At 42.2% G+C, this 21,972-nt stretch overlaps 1 protein-coding gene and 1 long non-coding RNA gene across 4 annotated transcripts in view; one reads left to right on the forward strand and one right to left on the reverse strand.

Annotated features, from left to right (window-relative positions):
• Window positions 1–21,972, forward strand: part of atrnl1a (attractin-like 1a) — a 445,178-nt gene that overhangs the window by 63,629 nt on the left and 359,577 nt on the right. For all 3 annotated transcript variants that reach the window (XM_033643351.2, XM_078160934.1, XM_033643359.2), the window contains exons 5-9: window positions 2,326–2,534; window positions 6,867–7,041; window positions 7,597–7,684; window positions 14,844–15,090; window positions 20,836–21,019. In XM_033643351.2, the coding sequence (XP_033499242.2) occupies window positions 2,326–2,534; window positions 6,867–7,041; window positions 7,597–7,684; window positions 14,844–15,090; window positions 20,836–21,019 (903 nt within the window). The remainder of the gene's footprint in view (window positions 1–2,325; window positions 2,535–6,866; window positions 7,042–7,596; window positions 7,685–14,843; window positions 15,091–20,835; window positions 21,020–21,972) is intronic.
• Window positions 10,687–11,566, reverse strand: LOC144458447 (uncharacterized). The gene is made up of 2 exons (XR_013487928.1): window positions 11,300–11,566; window positions 10,687–10,925 (listed from the first exon to the last, which is right to left on the reverse strand). It is a non-coding gene; the product is annotated as an uncharacterized LOC144458447 (long non-coding RNA).

Consider the following 21,972-nt stretch of genomic DNA (forward strand, 5'->3'; position numbering starts at 1 on the left):
GCTTAAATGTGCATCATTTGTCTACAGCTTGACACCTTTTCTCTAAATTTTGTTGAACCTCAGTCAAGTGTTGGCCAGTCTTGAGTCTTCCCCAGCCCCACTGTCCACAGATCCAAATCCAAAACGTAAAAGCGTTTGAGGAAAATAGAGAATTTAATAGTGTGTGGGCAGATTTGTTTGCTTTCACACCAATGCTGCAAAGTTAAAAATGTAAATAATCATAAATAGCCCACTGCCATCTTGTGGTAAAACATAGTGATGGATGCTCATTTGACTTATTTTTAAAGCTGATAGACTAATTTAGACTTAACCCTTTGAAAACTGGAGCGACATAATTTTTCTTGTGCTGCTTTAAAGGATAACTTCGGTATTTTTCAACCTGGGCCCTATTTCCCCATGTGTATGTGTGCGTATGATTCATAGGTACAACTCGTTTTAAAATTAGTTCAGTATTGAGGGAGGCGGATGCAGCCGGCAGCCGCGAAACGAGCTAAAATGGTAACGGGGGCAAATGCGTCCCGTATAAGTTTGCGCATTAAAAGTGCTTTTTTTCGCCACTGACCGGTTCATATCGCCAGTGCTATCTCTGTAAATAGCATACTAAGCGTTTCGAACATTGTTTATATAACATTCCCTCCGCTGTGTCTGTAGCTCTCTCTACTCGTGGGACAGCCGTTTTCTTGAGGAAGAGGTGTTTCGGGATTGGATGTCTTCTCTTCTTCGGCTGGCAGTAGTCATCTTGGGAGAAGTGAGCACTGCAGACCCAATGGTCTGCAAGGCGCACTTTCTTCCGGCAACAAGCAAAGCTCTCGCGAGATGACATCACAGCCCAGAGCAAGTGAAGGGTCAGGGAAACGCTTAGTATGCTATTTACAGAGATAGCACTGACGATCTGAACCGGTCAGTGGCAAAAAAAAGCACTTTTAATGCGCAAACTTATACGGGACGCATTTGCCCCCATTATCGTTTTAGCTTGTTTCGCAGCTGCCGGCTGCATCCGCCTCCCTCAATACTGAACCAGTTGTACCTATGAATCATACGCACACATACACATGGGGAAATAGGGCCCAGGTTGAAAAATACAGAAGTTATCCTTTAACTCGCCTTTAGCAGGTATTTAAACCTTTGAACTCTGAGCAAATTGGTGTGATTTCTTTCAGAAACATGGAAAAAAAGCAATCAGCAACTTGGTAACTAATTAAATTTAAAAATATATATATATATAAAAAAATAGGATAAATGTATATTTGTTATTATTAATATTATTATTATTATTTTATTATTAAATAATGTCAAAGAATTATTATAAAAGTTTTAGTACTCTTTCCAGAAGGTTGATTTTAAATCAAAACTCTTCTACTCTTTCCTTTTACTAATTTCTTGCAAATTTTTTGGGTCACTTTGTCTTTTATTGGTCGTTGCCTTCTTCCCATGTTTTTAAAAGAAATTAAATGCCTTTACGGTACAAAGGGTGCCCACCCTGAAATCATGAAATAGCAAATGAAGTTGTCAGTGCTTATAAATAAGTAGATTATGTGCTGCTTTTAATGACGCACAGCAACTAAAGGACTTCATTATCTGACTGAAATATGTTTTGCGGCTCAGGTTTTTTTTTAATTTCTTTCCAACAAAAATGGCTCTTCTGACAGTAAAAGCTGCTGATCCATTTTCCCATAGTATAAACTCCATGATACACTACAGTTCATTATTTGGAAATATTATGGCTGTTTGTCTTTTCATTCTCAGCAGACGTCCTGTAAAGGTCCAACATCCACTCTCCTTTTAGCCCTGCTTGGTTTCCACCAACTCCTGAGAATAATATCAGGCTCTTGAGCTGCTGCTAGATGTTCCACTTCACCTGCTTGTCTCTAAATTTGTCTGAATGCCATTTGGTGCTGTGCAGTGAGTTTATCAGTGCTTGTTTGCTGAAAACAGTTGCCTGCTGTATTGAGAAATGTGTGCTGAGACTGAACTGTACCATGAATGTGCTCTTACACCAAAATGATCAGCTAAAAGAGGCTGAAAAGCTCCGCGGAGCTGCAGAGTTGGTGATTATTTTCGAGTAAGTTAAGCACTACAACTTCATTCATATTGACTCCATTGTTAAAGTGCATTAGTGGAACTAAATGTCTTATCCTTTCTTTCAATGGCAACTTTATATCGTCAGTATAATGTCAACTTCCTAAACTAGTTTTCAGCTACTGCATCAGCTCCATCTCAAAGTTGTGGCTTTATCTCCAGTCACAATTAAGTACTACCTGTGCCAATGATAGTGTATAACCTTGAAGATGTGCCGTGACGTCCTGTCTGACTGTGTCTCCTCAGAATAAACTCTTGTCCCAACAACTGTTCGGGCCACGGCAGATGCAGCACGACGAACTCCGTCTCGGGTCGGGTCTACTGCGAGTGTGAGGAGTACTGGAAAGGAGACGCCTGCGACATCCCATACTGCAGGGATAACTGTGGCAGCCCGGGCCACGGCTACTGTGACCTGACTGGAGAGAAGCTCTGCGTCTGCAACGACAGCTGGCAAGGTAAGAGGGCAGGATGGGGCAGAGGAAAGTGGATTTTATCAGGGAAATGAAGCAGATATATGGACAAACTGGAGCTCAGCCAGAGTGGTGCGATGTGTCTTGTTGGCCTGGAGCTGGAGGAGATTTCAGTGGGATAGAGGGGGAGGATGGTGGCGGGAATTTAAGGACAGGAAGAGATGTGTTTGATGTGCTACAGTATGTCTGATCATTTATTATGTCATCTGTAATGTGTTTATGATCCCAGTAAGAATTAATGTGCAGGTCAAAAAGTGATGTTCAGCTTTGAAGCGGGCCAGATTTAGTTATTAAATGTTCATGTTACATATAAATATTGTTTCAAGAGTATTTAATGACTATTTTTCATCAGACAGAGACGGCCTGCTTCACACTGAAATACAGTCATTAAGACGCTGTTTAAATCACTAAATCAATACTTGCCGTGCTGTCATGTGCAACATTTTATTAAGTCCATATGTCATCGTTGCACCTACCTATAATTACTCTGGCATTGGCCTCGTTTGTAGTGATTACAGAGTTATTTATTCTCAGAACAAATACCACGTTTCCCATGATGGAGAGGATCTTTTTGATGTTCCTGTTTTGTTCATTATTAACGACAGAAGGGAGCGAAAAGGAAACAGACAAAAGGCGGAGATACAAAAGCACCACGGCAGCCGCTTTCCTGTGTATGCAACACAGTGTTGCCTGATTCAATATTGTTTTATGTCATAAAATAATAGATGTGATGTCCTGGGAAATCTCGCCTGGTGGCACGTAATATATGTGGCTTCATTATTTTGGTTTTTTATGTTTCTTTTGTGAATAATTTGTTCTCGCAGCAGCACACACAACAACTTTATGACACATAGGGTCTGGTGTCTGACTGACATCACAGTGGAGGACTTATTTTACTAATAGCTTCATATTTTTTAATGCAAATTAATCATATCTGAAAAGGACTGGCCATATATATACAGATACTGCCTGTGTCCAGACTGATTATCTCACTTGTTAAAGGCAGTTATACTGATGTCGCATTATTAATATTGCAGTTTTGCATGAATAATCTTCAGATTCAGTCTTCAAAATGCCTTTTTCTCATTTGTCTGAATCATTAAAAATAGACTCACGGCCAAACACACACATGTATCGAAGTATTTCATCACATTATGGATGAAGTTGTGTGTTGTTACATCAGTACATCAATGTTTGATTGTCCTCTGCCTGGTTTACCCACAAATTTCAGTAAGAATAATATTAATAATATTATATTTAATCTAACCCCACCAGACAGTCCAGTGGTGTTAGATTAGATGATGAAGCACTGCCCCCTCCTGGACTAATGCTGTAAGCACAAGTACAAACATATTTATATGAGGGAAGCCACTTTCTTCTCATGAAATATTAATTTATTAACTGTATTTTAAGTTTTTTTCTGCAGACACAAATGTAAATCTTTGATGTTCAATGAGCTAAATAACTTGGTTGTACGTCAGTTAAACAAAAAACAGCATCAATGAAAAACTTGTATATTTTGAGGAGATTTATGCTGAATTTCTCATTTAAAATGTTGCAAAAATCCTTACTGATTGATTCATGACATGAAATTAGAACACTTTTGATTTTTAGATAGTGCTCTGAACCACGGGAAGCACTTCTCAGTGAATTCTGGGGCATCATTCATCTCATGTCTCAGTTCTGTCAGGCAGCTTTATACAGCCTGGCTTATTTCTTCTGGCATGTTGAGTTAGGGCTGGGTGTCATTCATCCAGAGTCTCAGCCAGATGGGGCCTGACTTATTTCCTCAGGTGTGCCAAATGTGGGCCGAAGCTGTTTTTGACAACAGCCCAGCAGTTGCAGTGTCAGCAGCCGGAATAGGGACGTTGTTTTTTTGGCCTGTTCTGGGGCATCATGTATTGTGAGTTGTAGCTGAGTAGGGCAAATGGATGTGGCCCGACTTATTTCTTCTGATATGCCGAGTTTGGGCCGATGCTGGGCCGTGATGATGGCAGTGTTGGCCGCCAGAACTGGGCCAGTTTATTTTGCCTGGTTCTGGGGCATCATTTCTCCCAAGTCTCAGTTGAGTTGGGCAACTTCATGCAGCCAATCTTATTTCTTCTGGCGTGCTGAGTTTGTGCCGATGCTGGGCCAGGTCATTTTTTGATAAAAGCTCGGTGATGACAGTGTCAGCTGCCAGAACCGCGGCCAGTTTATTTTGTTTGGTTCTGGGGCATCATTCATCCAGAGTGTTAGCCGAGTTGAGCAATTAGATGTGGCCCGACTTTTTTCTTCTGGCATGCTGAGTTTGGGCTGATGAACTATTGGCAGCCAGAATCGGGCCAGTTTATTTGGTCTGGTTAGGGGCATTGTTCATTTCGAGTCTCAGCCGAGTCAGGAAACTGGATGCCCGACTTTTCTTCTGTTGTTGGCCGACGCTGGGCCAGGTCATTTCTGCCGACCCAGTGGCGTCAGGGTCAGCAACTGGAATTGGGCCAGTTTATTTGTCCCTATTCTGGGATGTCATTCATGTGGAGTCTCAGCTTAGTCGTGCAATTGACCTGGCTCTGACTTATTTCTCCTGGCATGTTGAATTTGGGCCAGTGCTGGACCAGGTTGTTTTCTTGGAGGACAATTGCTGACATTTACACAGGAAATAGTCACAATAAAAAGCAACTCACAATCATCCTGGAAACGTTTGCAGGAAACGTTTTGGGGTGACATTCTGCTGTTTTAGGAGGCTCGTGTCTGTACGTGTGTGTGTGTGTGTGTGTGTGTGTGTGTGTGTGTGTGTGTGTGAGTTTTTGGGGGTGAAGATAAATAAATGGGCAGTGGATGCTGCTGGAGCTGTCACACTGTCTTCCGTCCTGTTTATTGTTTTATTAATTATTCAGTTAGGTGAACTCAGGACGCTCGGCTTCAACATTATTGAGCCAGATTTTCGCCACAGAATGAATTTATGAAGCACTGTCTTTTCAATTAACTCTTTCACTTATATACAAACAGAGAAAATATTAGTTTAAACATATTTATAGTAACTTTAGTGACAAACGATTTGATAGTGGCTTTAAAGGAGTTACTATAGTAAGAACAAGAAAATGTACTCATGGTATTTCAAGTAATTAATTCAAATGCAATCAACAGTAAGAGATCTTCACTCTTACATGTTCATCAAACCGCTCCTAGATGATCCTGCACCGTGTCTCTTGTGTGTAAAATTTACAAGTGACCAGTGATTCATAAAACCAGATGAAAGTGAAGACAGATGGATGTGTGTGTCAGGTGGGGACAGCCACACAGCCTCAGAGCAGCCATCTACTACACAAACAGTGGGGGTAATAAAGGTGCTGGTCGCCATAGCAACTGCCATTTCACAGACAAAAAAAGTATGTTTTTGTTCTAATGAAAACAGCATGTTCTGTCATTTGTCCTTCTATCCCTCCACCCTCCTCATCCCACTAGCCACAGAAAGAAAAGTGGATTCTAGTTTGCAGTGTTTCCTTTTTCTCCTCGTGTCTCATTACCTGCTGAGACATTAATCAGACCCACCCACCACATTACGAACCCCCTGATGCCTCTTTAACTTCCTCATAGCTAAGGAGCAGAGATTGCAACTGACATAGAGAGGATGATGGTGATGTTATTGCTCTGCTGTTGTCTTATCAGATCAATTTGTAGTTTGTTTTTTGATGAAAGCATGTCAGAGGATTGGCTGACCTTACTGTACCTTCACGTGTTTAAATCAAAGATTTTCTCATGATTGTTTCAGAATAGATCTGTCCTCTTTGTTTTTGCAGACCAACAGGTGCTGCAACGGTGACTTGTTGCTTCATCAGTGAAAATATATATTGCATTTGACTCGTGTCTTGACTTGACAGTGGCTTTTTGCAGAACTCCCACCTCTTACTGGCAGATAAGCATAGTCCAGTAAATATAAGGATTCTATGGTTGTGAGCGCTGACTTTTCACAAATACCAATACTTTTTGTTTTGTTTTTTGGTGCTATTTTTGCCTATTGAATTAAAAACAAAATGAAGCCATAAATCTACTTTAACACTACAAAGCATCCTACAAACATCCTGAAATGAGACCCTACAGAAAAATTGGTGTATGTACCTGATACCTCCACTGGGGCGCGCCAAAGTAAGAAAATTTCAACTTCTCCACATAGTGACACCAAACTCTAAATACCACATACCTACTTGTGAAGGTTTGAGGGGCAAACTTTAAAATAAATCATCATAAACATGTTTCACACATCACTTCTCGTGCTTTTTGATGGTGCCACTTTCTAACTGTGTTTAAATGTGTCTCTCCTCTCTGTCGTCATCCCAGGTCCAGACTGCTCTCTGTCCGTCCCCTCCACTGAGGCCTTCTGGGTGCTGCCGAGCGTCAAACCGTCGGCTCAGTCTCTGGGTCGGGCGTCCCATCAGGCTCTGGTGCACTCTGGGCTGATGTGGGTGGTGGGAGGTTACTCCTTCAACTACTCCAACTACCACATGGTCCTCAAGTAAGCAGCACCTGTCTGACTCAGCAGCTGTCTGTCTGTCTGTCCCTTATCACGCTCAGAGAACACATTACTCACATAACTCAAAAAAGTGTTAAGAAATTCACAGTAGACAGAAAATTTAGAAATTTTAGTAACAAGTGCATTTCATTCATGTGAGCTACCTCCATGGCCCTGGTGTTGTGCATGCTGGCTCACTGGGAAACTTAATGGAACTGAACCATAGTTAACAAAATGTGCTCCGCTAAGACAAGTCAAACTGTCTGATGTGATAAACGTCTGTAGACCATTCTCACTGCGGACATTTACTCTGCAAACACAGGTGTAACTACTAATATTAAATTTGGCTGCATTCCATTTAGCTCCAGGTCCAGGTTCTCGGTATTGTGTCTGCCGGCTGACTGTATTTAGGCACCCAAATGGAGTCGAGCCCTTTTTAATGTTATTTGTTCCACCTGTGCTTTTATCATTTCTTACCTGTGTTACACACCTCTGTAGTTCTGCACTGTAGTGCTACTTATAGGGACTCACAGCCTTCTGTTTTACCTCTGTCTGCAGCTACAACCTAGAGAGCAGTACGTGGGATGTGGTGCCCGTCAGCAGTGGTCCTCTCTACAGATACGGTCACTCTCTGGCTCTGTACCAGGTAATACAGCTGTGGCTGCTACATCTCACTGACACTGGCAATCCAGTGGCCAGAGAAAATGGTGGCATTGTACTGTAGGTCTCTGCAAACCACAGATACTTTACATTATGTTAATATGAAAGTGGATACACAGAACTGTGGTTAATGTGTGGTTCGGTTTAGATGCAAAAACCACTGACAGGGGTAGAAAAAGATCACATTTTGGCTTTAAATACCCAGTGTTGGTGCCAGTGGCGTATCCAGGACATTTTTACTGGGGTGGCCATGATGGGACACAAAGCTAGTGTGGGGTGGCCATGGCATAGCGAAGTATAATGCCACGTACGCAGCCAACCCCAGTTTGAATCCTGGCCGGAGGACCTTTGCTGCATGTCACATTCCCTCTCTCTCCCGTGATTTCCTGTCTCGTAACTGTCAAATAAAGGTGTCTATGCTCGTAAAAAAATGTTAAAAAAAAAAAAAAGTCATTTTTTTATTCCATTTCCACCTATCACAGTCCTCAGGAATCTCTGGTTATTTTAACATGTCTATTTTTAATCAGTAATTATGTTCAGGATAGGGTACAAATTTTCTAAGAGCCATTTCCTTATAGTGGATTAAAGTCCTCATCTCTTCACAAGTTAGATTAGGGTAGCAATATTCAACTGCTCTTAACTCATGCTATAGAATAACATTAATCAGTCATCAGCTCATCATCTGTGTCACCTGTATTGTTACCTGTGTTTGCTCTACTAATTGAGGCGCCATCTTGTGGTTACATAAAAACACAGCAATCCAGGCAACAGAACAAACCAAAAAATTAAAATCAAAGCTTAACACATAAAGATAGGCCTTATTAAAAAGTTTATCTGTAAGCAAAAGATAAAATAAGCTTGTAAGGAAAAAAGGAATATTTGTTGTTCTTTACATGCTTAGTTCATGGTATTATTTAGCTTAGATATAATTTGTTGGAGATACTGGAATTTGATTTTTTTGGTTTGTTCTTTGCCAGGTGTGTTTTTATTTAACCACAAGATGGGGCCTAAATTAGTAAAGCAAACATAGGTAACAATACAGGTGATACAGGTGAAGGCCCGATGACTGAATAATGTCATTATATGATGCCTTATGATGTACGAAAAGGGGTCTGCCCATTTTTCCGACAGCCCATTGTTCCGACCATATTAAATCCATTGTTCCGAAGTCCCGTTGTTCCGAAATCATCATGATGCCCTGTGGTTAAGGTCTGGTTAGGTTTAGGCACAAAAACCACTTGGTTAGGGTCAGGAAAAGATCATGGTGTGGGTTAAAATGAAAAAGAAAGTGGCAAACACATAAGCTGTGAGCCTGCTTCGCCTCAAGCCTTTCCCAGCTGACCCAGAGCCGGTCGCGGCGCACCATCAAGGCAGAAATACGCTCGCCAGGAGCCGTTCAGCACTGCGGAGAACTCCCTACACAACCCTGACCCCAGAGTTAATAACAGGAGGTTATGGTGTTTCATTCTCTCCTCTCTATGACACTTGTATCTCGACCAGTAGCCTACTTTTGTTGCATTGCTGATCCTCTATGGTACACAAATACAGTAATAATCACATATCGGAACAACGGGACGTCGGACTAATGAGAGGTCGGAACAATGAGAGGTCGGAACAATGCTACGGCACCGTATGAAAATGTGCAAAAAGTGGTTTTCAACCCAGACAGTATTCATGTCCAGGGCCCTGATGAAGGCATAAATTGAAACGTTGGCTTTGATTCAACGTGCTGTTTTTATCCAGCAGTTCTGCAGTTGACGTTGTCACTGTGACCGTCCTCCTGTTTCATTAGCAGCAGCAGCAGCAGATGCAGCGTGCTCATCTCATGGCTGATGGCTCACCTATCAGAGCTGCATGGCCATTGGCCAAACGTCCGCTGAGCAGAAATCGGCTCTCACAGCCTCAGTACGACCATTACTGTGTTAGTTAAAAATGTAAAACTGGCCCTAAATCAGCTGATTACCTGTCATCATTGATTGGCAGCATTTCTCTTGTTTCTTTTGTTGACGGACTTGACCAACTACCTATCAGATCTGGGGTGGCCACAGGGGTGGCCCCGGCCTCAAAATCGCCATTGGTTGGTGCCACAATCCCAACTAGAAAAGCAGCAATGTCTTTTTCTGGCACTATCCCCACATTGATGGGTTGCTAGAAAACTCCAATGTTTGTTGCCTAAAAAGCAACTAAAAACGCAGAAATGACTCGCTAAAAAACAACTGGTTTTCTTGTTTGTTGGTCTTGAACACTGCACCACAGCCTGGCAGGCGTCTCGCCTAGATGTCACGCTATTCGCCATCCCCTCTGCCTTCCTATGACAAAGTCAGCTCGTGTACTATGTCACTTTAAAAATGTTGATATGATGCAAGTGTGCAAATGTAGCGTATCTGTAGTTTGCAGAAACATAAAATATATTTATATATATATATATATATATATATATATATATATATATATATATACATATATATTTTCTTCTAGTGACTGACTTGACACCAGAGAGTGAAGATGTTGGAGGCAGTGAAATATAAAAATACATAGCATGTTGATGTAAATGCGTGTCAGGTGAGAACGGAAATACTGTGCAGTCCGTTGTTTCCTTTGAAGGATTGTCGGTTATAGTTTCTAAAAAACGCTTGCAAGCAACAGTGAAAGGAAACATGTAAGTAAAAGCCAACCCCAGATTCACTTTCATTTGGTGTTTCACCTCATGTTATTTGTGTTTCTCTGGTGCCGTGACTCTTGCATGTGTGCTGCTTATGGTCAGGCACCTGGTTGCTATCTTTTTAGACTCACCTGAGCGTGAACAGAACACAGAAAGTAAGGAAATACAGGCAGAGTCTCTTCTACTGGGTCATAAGTAGACTATATGTTATACATTATACTTTGTTTTTTAAAAAACATCATCAAGAGTATATTTTTAAATTTGTAATCCGCCCTCGATGCCTTCACACTCAAATCTAAGCACATGAAACACTCACAACATAAAGATGCAAATTTCAGTATATATTTTACATTTTCACAAAAGGTTCACTTGTACGTTGCATATTTGACTTTAGATGTACAGTTTCTCCTCAGAGTCTGTGGGCCAAACAGAAACACCTGCACAGTCTGTACAACACCTGTAGCCAATTAACATCAACACTCCTGCCAAGTTTCCATCAGACACACACTGAATCCTCCGAACTTCTTTGTCTGCCACCATCGAGGTGTCAGCTCTGACAGCTGAACTGAGAAGTAAAGAACAAAGAAAAGAAGATAATTTTAGCCTCAGCGTAGTTTTGGAACGTATCTCATGTTACAGTAGAGCAGAGCTAAATGTGACTGGTGGCTGCAGATACACTGAGCTGTGTGTTTAGGTGTATTCGTCTGTGCTCAGTCTAAACCGCCAGTTTAAGACCTGAAAGAAGAAGAAGCTGAACAAATGCTTGAGTTAGGAGATATCTAATTATTTAACAGACAGTTTTATAATTTCTTCAAATTATAATCCACAAATGGATATAGATATAATCCATCTCCATACAAGTGACTCAACAGAGGAGGTAATCATCACCGTTTAGAGGTGTTTACACTTTTTGATGGACCGTTGCATCGTTAACTTTACCTGTGCAGAAAAGGGAACATCAGGATCATCACTCACATCATGGTGCGCAGCGTCGAATGATGTGTCACTGTCCAAATACTGGGAGACATGCTTATTTTGTGTGGAGGCGGTCATTTGATCGTGACGGGATAATGAAGACAAATGTCTCTGCTCTGCTGTGATGAAGGTGAGATCTGATCCAGAGGAGGTCAGAGTGTCTGAAGCCTGGAGAAGATTTGTAGGCAGCAGTGACTCTTGGCTTGTTTGCTGTACACACAAGCTTTAACTCTAAACCCTCCCTGCTACACTGAGGGGGGTGAAAGGAGGTGCTTTACTTTATCAGTGCAGTCTAACCTCTTAGACTTGAGCACAAAGCAGACATGCATGTTTTATTTTTACCTTGTGAGTAACAGAGACAGACCTGCCGACTCTTCACCTCTCACCCTTTAGTTTCACGCTGATATTTTAGGCGACTCCTCGACTGTGTTGAAGCTGCTGACCTGCAGATAGAGACGCATGTTAGTTAATCATTAGGGACTTAAAGAGAAAAGTTTTCCATATTAAAGTGTCTAAAAGTGGGATATACTTTGTCAGTGGCATCAAACACCATTTGCACATGCGTCAAAGCTGTGGTTTTCTGCTAGAGGCTGTCATAAGTTGACATTTATCTACTTTTAAGCCACATTTTTTATACACTTTTTAAATCTTGGTCTTTTTTAACTGTATATTTTGACCAGGGGTCTCATTATAAACATTGTGTACACACAAAACAAGTCCTAACAGAGGCATACGCCACTTCCCACGCAAAAGTTCTGATCTATAAAAACAGACTTGATGGGAGAAACTTTGACACAGTAAATTGGCGTCGAAGATGGTGAGTTGGAAGCCTGATTTATTGAGTAATTGTCAAATATTTTTTGGTTTAATATGAATGCTATGAACTGTTTTATAAATGAGACCCCAGATGAAGGGTTTTAGTCATCAGATGTCTGGCTCTTAAGTTATCAGAGACAAACTAAGCAAACATCAGCAGCAACTCTGCTTTAGCCCCTGCTGCGCCAAACAGCATTGGAGAAACACTGAATTTTAATTTAAAACTGCTTTATTCAGTGTTAATACTGGTTTAACTCACCAGGCTTGTTTGTTTTGGAGGGGAAGAGACCTCTGTGGATAATTCGGCTCACAGTAAAAACCTCCTGAATGTTTGGATTTTGTTATCAGAGTAAAAAGATGAGCATGCATTAGTGCAAGCTTGGATAACAGCCCCTCTGCAATGAGCCAAACATCATTGGAGAATCACTGATTTTAAACATGAAACTGCTTTATTTGTGTGTTTATCACTTTCAATTAGCTGGTCTGTTTGTTTTGGAGAGCAGGAGACCTCTGTGGATAATTCAGCTCCTGGTAAAAACCTCCTGAACGATGAACACTAAAGGAATCCTGTCAGAAACTGACTGCAATGACAGCATTGCTCCCGTTTTTGTTATTGTGTTGATTGAGATATCCTGAGAACAAAAATGACATATTGTATGTTTAAAGCTGTTATGATCAATATTTTCATATTGACAATTATTGAAGGAGAGATTAGAAGATGTTGGTAGGTGGATTCTGATATAACTGAAACCAGGCTAGCAGTTTCCCCTTGTTCCCAGTCTTTGTGCTAAGCTAAGCTAACAGGCTGCTGACAGAGAGTGGTATTGACCTTCTTCTCACTCTTGTATTTCCCGAAATGCCAAACTATTTTTAGAAGACACGTCAGCAGATTCTTATGGGGATCCTTTTAACAATAAACAACATGTTTATTATTGATCATGTGTCAATATTGTGTTTACAGCTTATTGCACTGGACCCGAGTGCCCAGAAATCAATAATGGGTTTAAAAAGAGGGAGAAAGAAAATGATCTCAGGCTGCTGAAGTCTCACGTTATAGCTTAAAATGTACTTTAGAACAGTGGTTCCCAGCTGGTGGATCACGGGTCTGTTCTGCATGGACCACAAGTGACTTAGTGACAAGTTTGTAAAAGACACACTTTATTTTTATGTACAGTGAATTTTCAGCACAGAGCATTCAAGCTCAGACAAACAAAATTTCACCTTCTCCTGATATGTGAATCAAGTACGCAGGAAAGTCTCCACAATGAAGCTGATCATCCAACACACTGTCACCCCGACTTGTCACATATCAACATTTGGTCATGGACTTTCCACATCCAGATATGACGTCCGAGGTACCCTGGGTGTGTTGGTTGTTGATGTTCTGGGACGCCGTGTCAACTTCAGCCTGTTACATGCATTGTCTGTTTTCAAAATACACTTCCGTTTTCACAGGAAATGTACAGTTTGCATACAGTCTCTTTCAAAATAAAAGCACTACATCAGTACAGCAACGCAAATTGATGTTTTTTTTCCTCCAACAACACAGGCAACAAAAGCTCGTGGCTGGGTTTGGGAAAACAGAACAGGGTTTGGCTTTATGATCTTTTGGGACGCTAATAAACTATAAATTAAAAAAAAAAAAAAAAAATTAACCCCACTCTCCTAAATGAAAGTCGGTGTTTGTTGGACCCATCCACCACCACTCTGTCCCACCCTTCTCAGACTTTTGCCACCTTGAATTTCGCTCTTGTCCCGCCGTGTTTCTCTCTTTTTTCGTCAGTGTCTGATGCCACAAGTCGCTACCCAGTGTCTCCTGAGTGAGAGCAGGTTTGGTCGGCTGTGGCTCAGAGGTAGAGCAGGTCGTCCACCAATTGAAAGATCAGCGGTTCGATCCCGGGCTCCTCCAGGCTGCATGTCGAAGTATCCTTGAGCAAGATACTGAACCCCAAATTGCTCCTGATGGCTGTTCCATCGGTGTGTGAGGGTGTTAAAACTGAGTAGCAGGTGGCACCTTGTATGGTAGCCTCAGCCACCACTGTATGAATATGTGTGTGAATGGGTGAACGTGACTTGTAGTGTAAAAAGCGCTTTGAGTGGTTACTAGATGACTAGAAAGGCGCTATACAAATGCAGGTCCATTTACCATCATCAGGTTTTTCCACAGACATGGAAAACCTAAAAAAGACATGGAATTTCAAAGTCACACTTTCCAAGCCTGGAAAAGTCATGGAACCAGTCAAACTTGTTGAAAGTTTTGGAAAAGTCATGGAATTTTGTTGTGTTTCATGAAATTGTTAGAATAATCTTTCATGGATAACCATCCATGTAATGTAGACTTAACACCAAATTTATTTTCTTTAGTTGTTGAAGTATCGTAGCTCTAATATGCGTTGATGTGTGACAACGTTTTAGTTAGTACGTTTTGTCATTTTCTATCTGGGTTCATGTCTGCCTTCCTGTGTGCCAACCAACTGAAAGTATGTTTGAACAGAGTTTGAATCTGATATGTTCAAAAGAACGTCAGGCAAGTGGGGCAAGAAAAAAAAACTACTATGGGTCCTTGAAAAGTCACGGAAAAGTTTGGAAATTTTGTTCGTGGAAATGTGTGGGATTATATATTTTTTAATCTCAGGACTGTGTTCTTAACATTCAAACGCATCACTCTCTCTCTGTCTCTTTCCTCGTGTAGGACGACCTCTACATGTTTGGCGGGAAGCTGGAGGCAAAATCCGTGAACGTGACTGATGAGCTGTGGGTGTTCAACATCCCCAGGCGCACCTGGTCGCCACGCAAACCAGCCCCGCCTCCTCCCTACGCCCTGGAGGGGCACACCGCTCACGTGGTGGAGCTGGCCGACGGTGAGCCGGTGATGCTGATCTTCTTTGGCTACTCGCCAATCTACAGCTACATCAACAAAGTCCAGGAGTACAACATCAGTAAGTGCGGCTGCTGACTCTGCGCTCATCGATTGTTTTTCTTTGGTGATTGTTTAATTGCTTTTTATTGATGGGAGTCAAACACAGAGACTCGTCGAGCTCTGTTTCCAGAGAGTCTTCACACAGGTCTTTGGGTTTTAACACAGACTCCTTGTCATGGTTGGTATTTTAAAAATGATTTTAAGATGGACCAGGCAGAAATTAGCACTCTGTGACTCTGCTCTTACGACTACAACCCTAGCAGCTGCATATAAAACACAGTAGAGTACAATGGAAACACCACACAAGCTGTCGTCATGTTACTAGCGATGCCATCCCACGCTTACATCATTCTTTATTTATTAAGCACACATGGCCTGAAGACACAGGCAACAAGTTCAAATGACTCGAGACTTGCATCTAATCAGCCGGCGCTCACACAGCTTTCTTATTTCAGCTTCTTATTTTAGATATCAGACTGAAAAGATTTACTCCTCAAACAACTCTATCCTACAATCTTACATTTAATGTAAGATTGTTGAGTTTTTTAAATGTATTTTTTGGCACCACAAGCCGAGTGCCATCTAGTTCCATTATATTGGTGAGAAAGCACACATCTCTACCGAGGCCAGGCATTGTTCTGCACCAGGAGGAACCCAGGGCCCATTGCACCAGCGTAAGGTCTGACAGTCGCTCTGAGGATTTCATCCTGGTACCTAACAGCAGTCAGGGTACAGTTGGCTATGACATGGAGGTCTGTGCGACCCTCCAAGGATACGCCTCCCCAGACCATCACTGACCAGGCAGCGTAACATTCGCCTTTTTGGGGGGTGTCTTGCTTTTGCCTCTCCATTGCACCTGTTGTCACTTTGATTTGCACCAAAGCAGCTGAAACTGATTCACAATCACTTGTGCTTCCTCAATGGACACATTGATATCCCTGAAGTTTAACTGACTTCCTGTTAGACCGTGCCCATGAAGTGTTCCCTTCTTTTTTAAGCAGTGGCAATAGCACTACAGGAAAGAGGGAAAATAGGAATATGTATTGAGTTTACGGTGAAGCTGTCCCTTAAAATGAAAGTAACTTAGTATCTGGCAGAGAACTTGGCAGGAGCAGAGGCTTTGGTTTTTGGAAGGACATGTTTAACTCACACATGGGTCTAATATTTAGTTGTCCTCATACTTGTGGCCACATTCTGCTCTTGCATTTATTTTTGTTTCCTTGTTTGGCCAGTAGATGGCAGTGTCACACAGTGTTGTAAACCAACAGGCAAAATGAGAGGAAAACACACACATGTACACACCGTTCATCAGACTCACAACACACACACACACACACACACACACACACACACACCCACACACACACACACACACACACGGTCATTAAGCAGAGGTGGTACCCAGGCCGGAGAGTCTGGGAGAAGACAATGATTAATGAATTCAGCACATTCCCTCACTCTCCCTCCTCCCTGCCAGTCTGTGTTTCCATTTGTCTCCCTCTTCCTCCTCTACACTCTCTCATCCCTTTCTTTTCCTCCAGGCCTCAGTTTCTGACCCCCTCTGTCATCGCTCCTCCTCGGTCCCCGCCATCTCCTGCTCCTCTCCCTCACCTCTTCCTTCCTCCTCTCCCCTCACTTTCATCTCCGGCCACCTCTATCTCCTCCCTCCCTCCTCCGTCTCTGACAGTGTCACGGCGTAACGCTGCACTGAGCATCATTAGGCTTCAGAGGGAGCGACTTAAAGAGTTGCTGCAACCTGGAAATGAACAGAGGGGAGTAGAAGCGGAGTGTAAATTATGAGGTAAAAGGATTTAATGACCACTCAAAGAGGCAGGTTCACAGCAATTAGCTGCCAGAGATGAGATAAGAGTTGACCTTCTACTTTCTTGTCGTCTTGTTCACAGTTGCCCCGTCTTCTATTGCTGTTCCTCGCTGTTTGTCTCCTCCTTTTTTGCTCTTTATTAGAGTCTTTATTTGTGCTCCTGTGTTCTGCTGTCTGTTGTTGACTTTCTTGCTTTTACTCTTTCAGTGCTCAAGTTTGTTGGCATGATGTTTTCATCAAGCAATAAGTTGCCAAAGCCAAAGAGTCTGATATTTGAAGTTTTGATAAAAGATAATGATACCCAGTGGACAGAATTGGCCTAAACTCGGCATGCCGGATGAAATTAGCTGGGTTGGGTCTGATTGCCCGACTCGGCATGAATGATGCCCCAGGATTGGGCCAAACCAGCTGGCCCGATTCCGGCTGCCATCACTGGGCCGTTATCAGAAATGACCTGGCCCAGCATTGGCCTGAGCTTGGCATGCCGGATGAAATTAGCCGGGCAGCATCTAGTTGCCTGACCCGGCTGAAACTGGGAATGAATGATGCCCCAGTATTGGGCCAAATCAGCCAGTTCTGGCTGTCTATAGTCAATATTTTGAAACATGGATAAACATGGAGGCGCCCAGTAGCTCAGTGGGCAGAGCATGCCCCCCATGCACAAAGTCAGAGTCATTGCCACAGTGGCGTGGGCTCAATTCCAGCCCACAGCCCTGCATGTCATCCCCTCTCTGTCCCCCTTCACGCTTCAAATTGTCCCGTCATTAAAGGCAAAATCCCCCCCGAAAATGATTAAAAGAATATATCAAGTCAAAGAATCGTAACTGTACTAATAATAATATAATAATACACTTTATTCATATAGCATCTTTCATACAAGAAATGCAGCACAAAGTGCTTTACAATGAGGGCACTATAATAGTTATAATGAACATAAACCAGGCAACGCAATTCAATATAAAAGGACATTTAAAGCAGTTTAAAACATGGATTAACTGACTCATAAAATCATAGAGTTGTAAAACTATAAATCAAGAGTTGCAGCAGTGTGAAGCCTAAAATGAACGAGTGTCAGACCTGTATCAGGAGGTCAGAGTGAGTTAAAGACTAAAGTGAACAGATATGTTTTTAGCTTTCTTTTAAAAATATTTAGTGAGCAGCTTCCCTGATATGTAGAGGTAGTGTGTTCAATAGCTTTGGGGCGTCACTGACAAAGGCTGCATCCACGATCCTCTGACTGTTTTTCCATGTTTAGGGAATTCTGTAGGGATTTAATCTTCACATCTTCCATGTCACAGTGTGTGTAGAATATTTTGTCTTCCAATGTTTGACCACTGGTTTCTATGGTGACTCGTTCCAGCAGCCACTTTGTGATCACTCTGTCTGTATTTGGTTACAATACAATAATGTGCATCTGTCTCTGTCTTTCTCTTTTTCAGCTGTCCTTTTTGTCATATTTTCTGTCTTTCTTTCTTTGCAGTTTATTTTCTTGGTTCTGTGTGTTTCTTTGTCTTTTTGCTGGTTTGCAGATTTTCTCGAAACTTTTAGATGGAGTCCAGAAAGTTTAGTGAAAAGGTCGGCCAAGAGCCAGAGGAGAAAGTTGAGGTTTTTTTGGTGCCAGTAGCACCATCATGTGACCATGTGTAACAGCCTACACATATAAACCAAGTTCCTTTTTCCTTGCCTCCTTAAGTCAAGACAAATCTCTCACTGTAGGCCTGAAGGGACTGTTCATCATTACACCTCAGTGCTGGTGATGGCCAACCAAGAACCAACAATTCATACGCTAATTATGACACAGTTTCATTCAAATATCTAACAAGATGAAATGGTGACATTTTAATCCATTCTTTCCAATGGGAATCTCTGTTACATCCTATGTGCCCTTGAAACTCCTCCCCTCCCTCCATAATATTTTGGTCTGGAATTTGCCTCGAGTACATTAAAAACATTGAACTTTTGCAGTGGATTTCGGAGAGACCATATGACAGTGTGCTAGCCTAGCTAACATGCTATTTTTCTTTAGTTCAGTTGCCTGTGTTGATTGTCACGTGAGTTTGTATGATTAAAAAGAATGTGTTTATCTAGTTTGAACACATTTTGAATCTGAGTAATGTTATTCTACTAAAACATGGTTATACATTAAATACAGTCAGATCGTCATTATGACTTGTTCAGCCATTCATACGCCTTTTTAAATACTTCACACAGCATGCTACGTTCCTGGCAGGTCCTGTTTGTTTTTGTTTTTGCGCATAATCCAAACTACTGGATGGTGGAAATTGGACAAAATTAGCCCCTCCCCCATGGCTACAGGTAGTTTCTACCCTTAACTTTATCCTATATTGGAGTTATGCTATGTAGTGTGTGAGATAGAGTATGGTGAATGTGCAAGGAAAGGTAGTATCAGCACTGCTTCTACCTGGAGCTCGCATCAATGGAGCCTGGGTTTGTTGAAGGTGGCAGTGCTGTTTGGGCTGAGAAAGCCTGTGAGTTTATCTTCTCTATCTCCCTTAACTTTAGCTTATATTGGAGTTATGCTATGTAGCGTGTGAAATAGAGTATGGTGAATGTGCTAGGAAAGGTAGTATCGGCACTGTCACTACCTGGAGCTCGCATCAACGGAGCCTGGGTTTGTTGAAGGTGGCAGTGCTGTTTGGGCTGAGAAAGCCATGTGTAAGTAAGTTAAAGGAGGTTGTTGGGTTGGTGCGGGCAGCAGTCTCACACACAGAGCTGGCATTAGGGGAGTGTCTCTGGGATGCCAGAGATCACTGTCTAGCCTCCTGGAGGTGTCGTGGGACCAACTAGACGAAACACTGGTGAAAGGAGGTTCCCACCTGATGACCCCAAAGACATGTTAGTTATCACTGCTCACTGGTCTGTATAGTTAAGCCTTGCCATAATAGCTTATCATAGGGCTTAGGAGGTTATTCACTGAGTGCTGATCCTTTCTCAAGAGCACAAACTTCTTGTGTTTATTTGAACTTCTATCAGATTTCTATCCATACGTAAAGAAATGCACTTCCTTGCGTTGGACACTGGAGGCATCATCTGTATATTTACAGATCTGTGGACAAGGCATCAGAACATGCAGCTTTTTTGCAGGAACATTTGAAGCATTGTCAACTTTAAGAGTCACGTGTGCATATTTCTCCCAGTACATCCACAAATGTTGTTGTTTGATCTTCACAAGATTTCCTACAATTATTTTAAGGATTCATGGTGGTGTAACTTGTTTAACATGAAGTGCTATAACACTTCAACATAACATTTCATTTTGATGACATCAATTCTGAGAGATCCTGCAAAATGTTATGGAATTAAAAGTGGTGTTACACAGCAGCATGTTACTTATAATAGCTGGAACTCTGTGATCTCAGGTCTGACTCATTTGAAATCATCCTCGTACAATTCATTTCAATTAAAGTATGTGTGGAGATATTCTCTCTCTGAGTGCTTTCTAGTTCACTGTGTGTCTCGGTTTCTCTCAGTGCTGCTCGTGCTCTCAGGGGTTTACCGTTCCAGATGACGCCACGTTTTCTCAGGCTTTTGAAGTTCCTCCTCCTTCTCAGGCTTTTGTTTGTTGTGTTGTGTCTTTCCTTTATTGGGGGCTGCTCGGATGATGTAATCCCCGCCTGTTTTTTAATAAGATTTTCTATGCACCTGAATTCATCGGTATGCATTGCGCCGGTCTAATAAAGGGGCGCTTTTAAATTCAATAAAGTGTAATTTCCTCTGGCCTCTCTCACTGTTTGGCTCAGTCTCTTCTTTTTTCTTCCCTCGCTCTGTCTCACCTCCAGAATTAAAAGTGCTCTGCTTTTTGGCACGATGGTGAAAAGAAAAATCTGCCAAAGCATCAAAAACTTTTTAAGTGAGCAGCTCTCATCTCTCTGCATGAGTGTCTGGCATTAATCCAGCCTCTTTGTGCTTTCTGCGTCTCAGGGACGAACTCGTGGCAGGTCGTGTCTGCTGAGGGCGCCGTGGTCCAGGGAGGTTACGGCCACAGCAGTGTGTATGACGAGGCCAGCGGCTGCGTGTTCGTCCACGGTGGATACAAGGCACTGAGCAACAACAAATACGGCCTGGTGGACCACATGTACCGATACCACGTCCACACAAGAACATGGTGAGAGCACAGAATGATGAAGTCACTGTGTCATATCAATGTCCAACACTGAAACCTGAAGTCACACTGAAATCTATAGTGACCACATCAGCTGCCTGCATCACTGTGTATAAACCCAGTCATCTGTTATCTGAAGCGCTGATCTTGTCCAGGGTTGCAGTGAGCTGGAGCCAATCCCATCATGCACCAGGTCATAGGAAGCATGTATTCTGTGTAGGTTATCAGTCTCTGCAGGGCTGACACATATCATCACACAAACACATTCACACTGATGAGCAATCTTACATCATTATGTGGAACTGTGACCGAATTATTTACCTGGCATCAGTTTCTGAAGCAGTTTTAATAGAAATCTAAATCTATTATAATTTATTATATCAGATTTTACAGTAGTGTGAAAATGTTACGCATATTTTAGTTGATGTCAAACATACTTAAAGTTAGTGTTAGTCAAATGTTGCTTGCTTGGTTTGTGTGTGTGAGAGAGGAAAGAGTGTGTAACGTGTGTTTGTACACTGAACCATGCTTTAAGCCCAGTTCAGACCAAAGATTCACGACAAGACGAAACCGCTTTAGAACATTGCAGAGAAAAGTTGCAGCAGTGTCAACTGGCCGGTCTGAGCTCGACTCAATCCGGCTGACGGTGTCACATGCAACTCAGGTTGTCAGATCACTGGTGGGTGGTTTTAAAGCATGTCACCTGTTTCAACAGCCAATCAGCTTGTAGTGAAGTTTGCTGGTCAAGTCAAGATGACCGCAGATGGCGTGTTGGCTTGCTGCAGCAGGTGATTTGTCCCTGTTGAGCACTTTGTTTCTGTCCTCATGGTGTGCCGGTGTCGGACGGTGGGTCACTGCTGCTGCTGGCTGTATGTGCCTATGCCCCGCCCACACACACACATTCTCATTGACTGATGAATTGGCGCTGGTTATTTATATTATTGTGGTGTATTGAT

Source organism: Epinephelus lanceolatus, chromosome 17, assembly GCF_041903045.1.
Source record: "Epinephelus lanceolatus isolate andai-2023 chromosome 17, ASM4190304v1, whole genome shotgun sequence".
Classification (NCBI taxonomy): Eukaryota; Metazoa; Chordata; class Actinopteri; order Perciformes; family Serranidae; genus Epinephelus; species Epinephelus lanceolatus.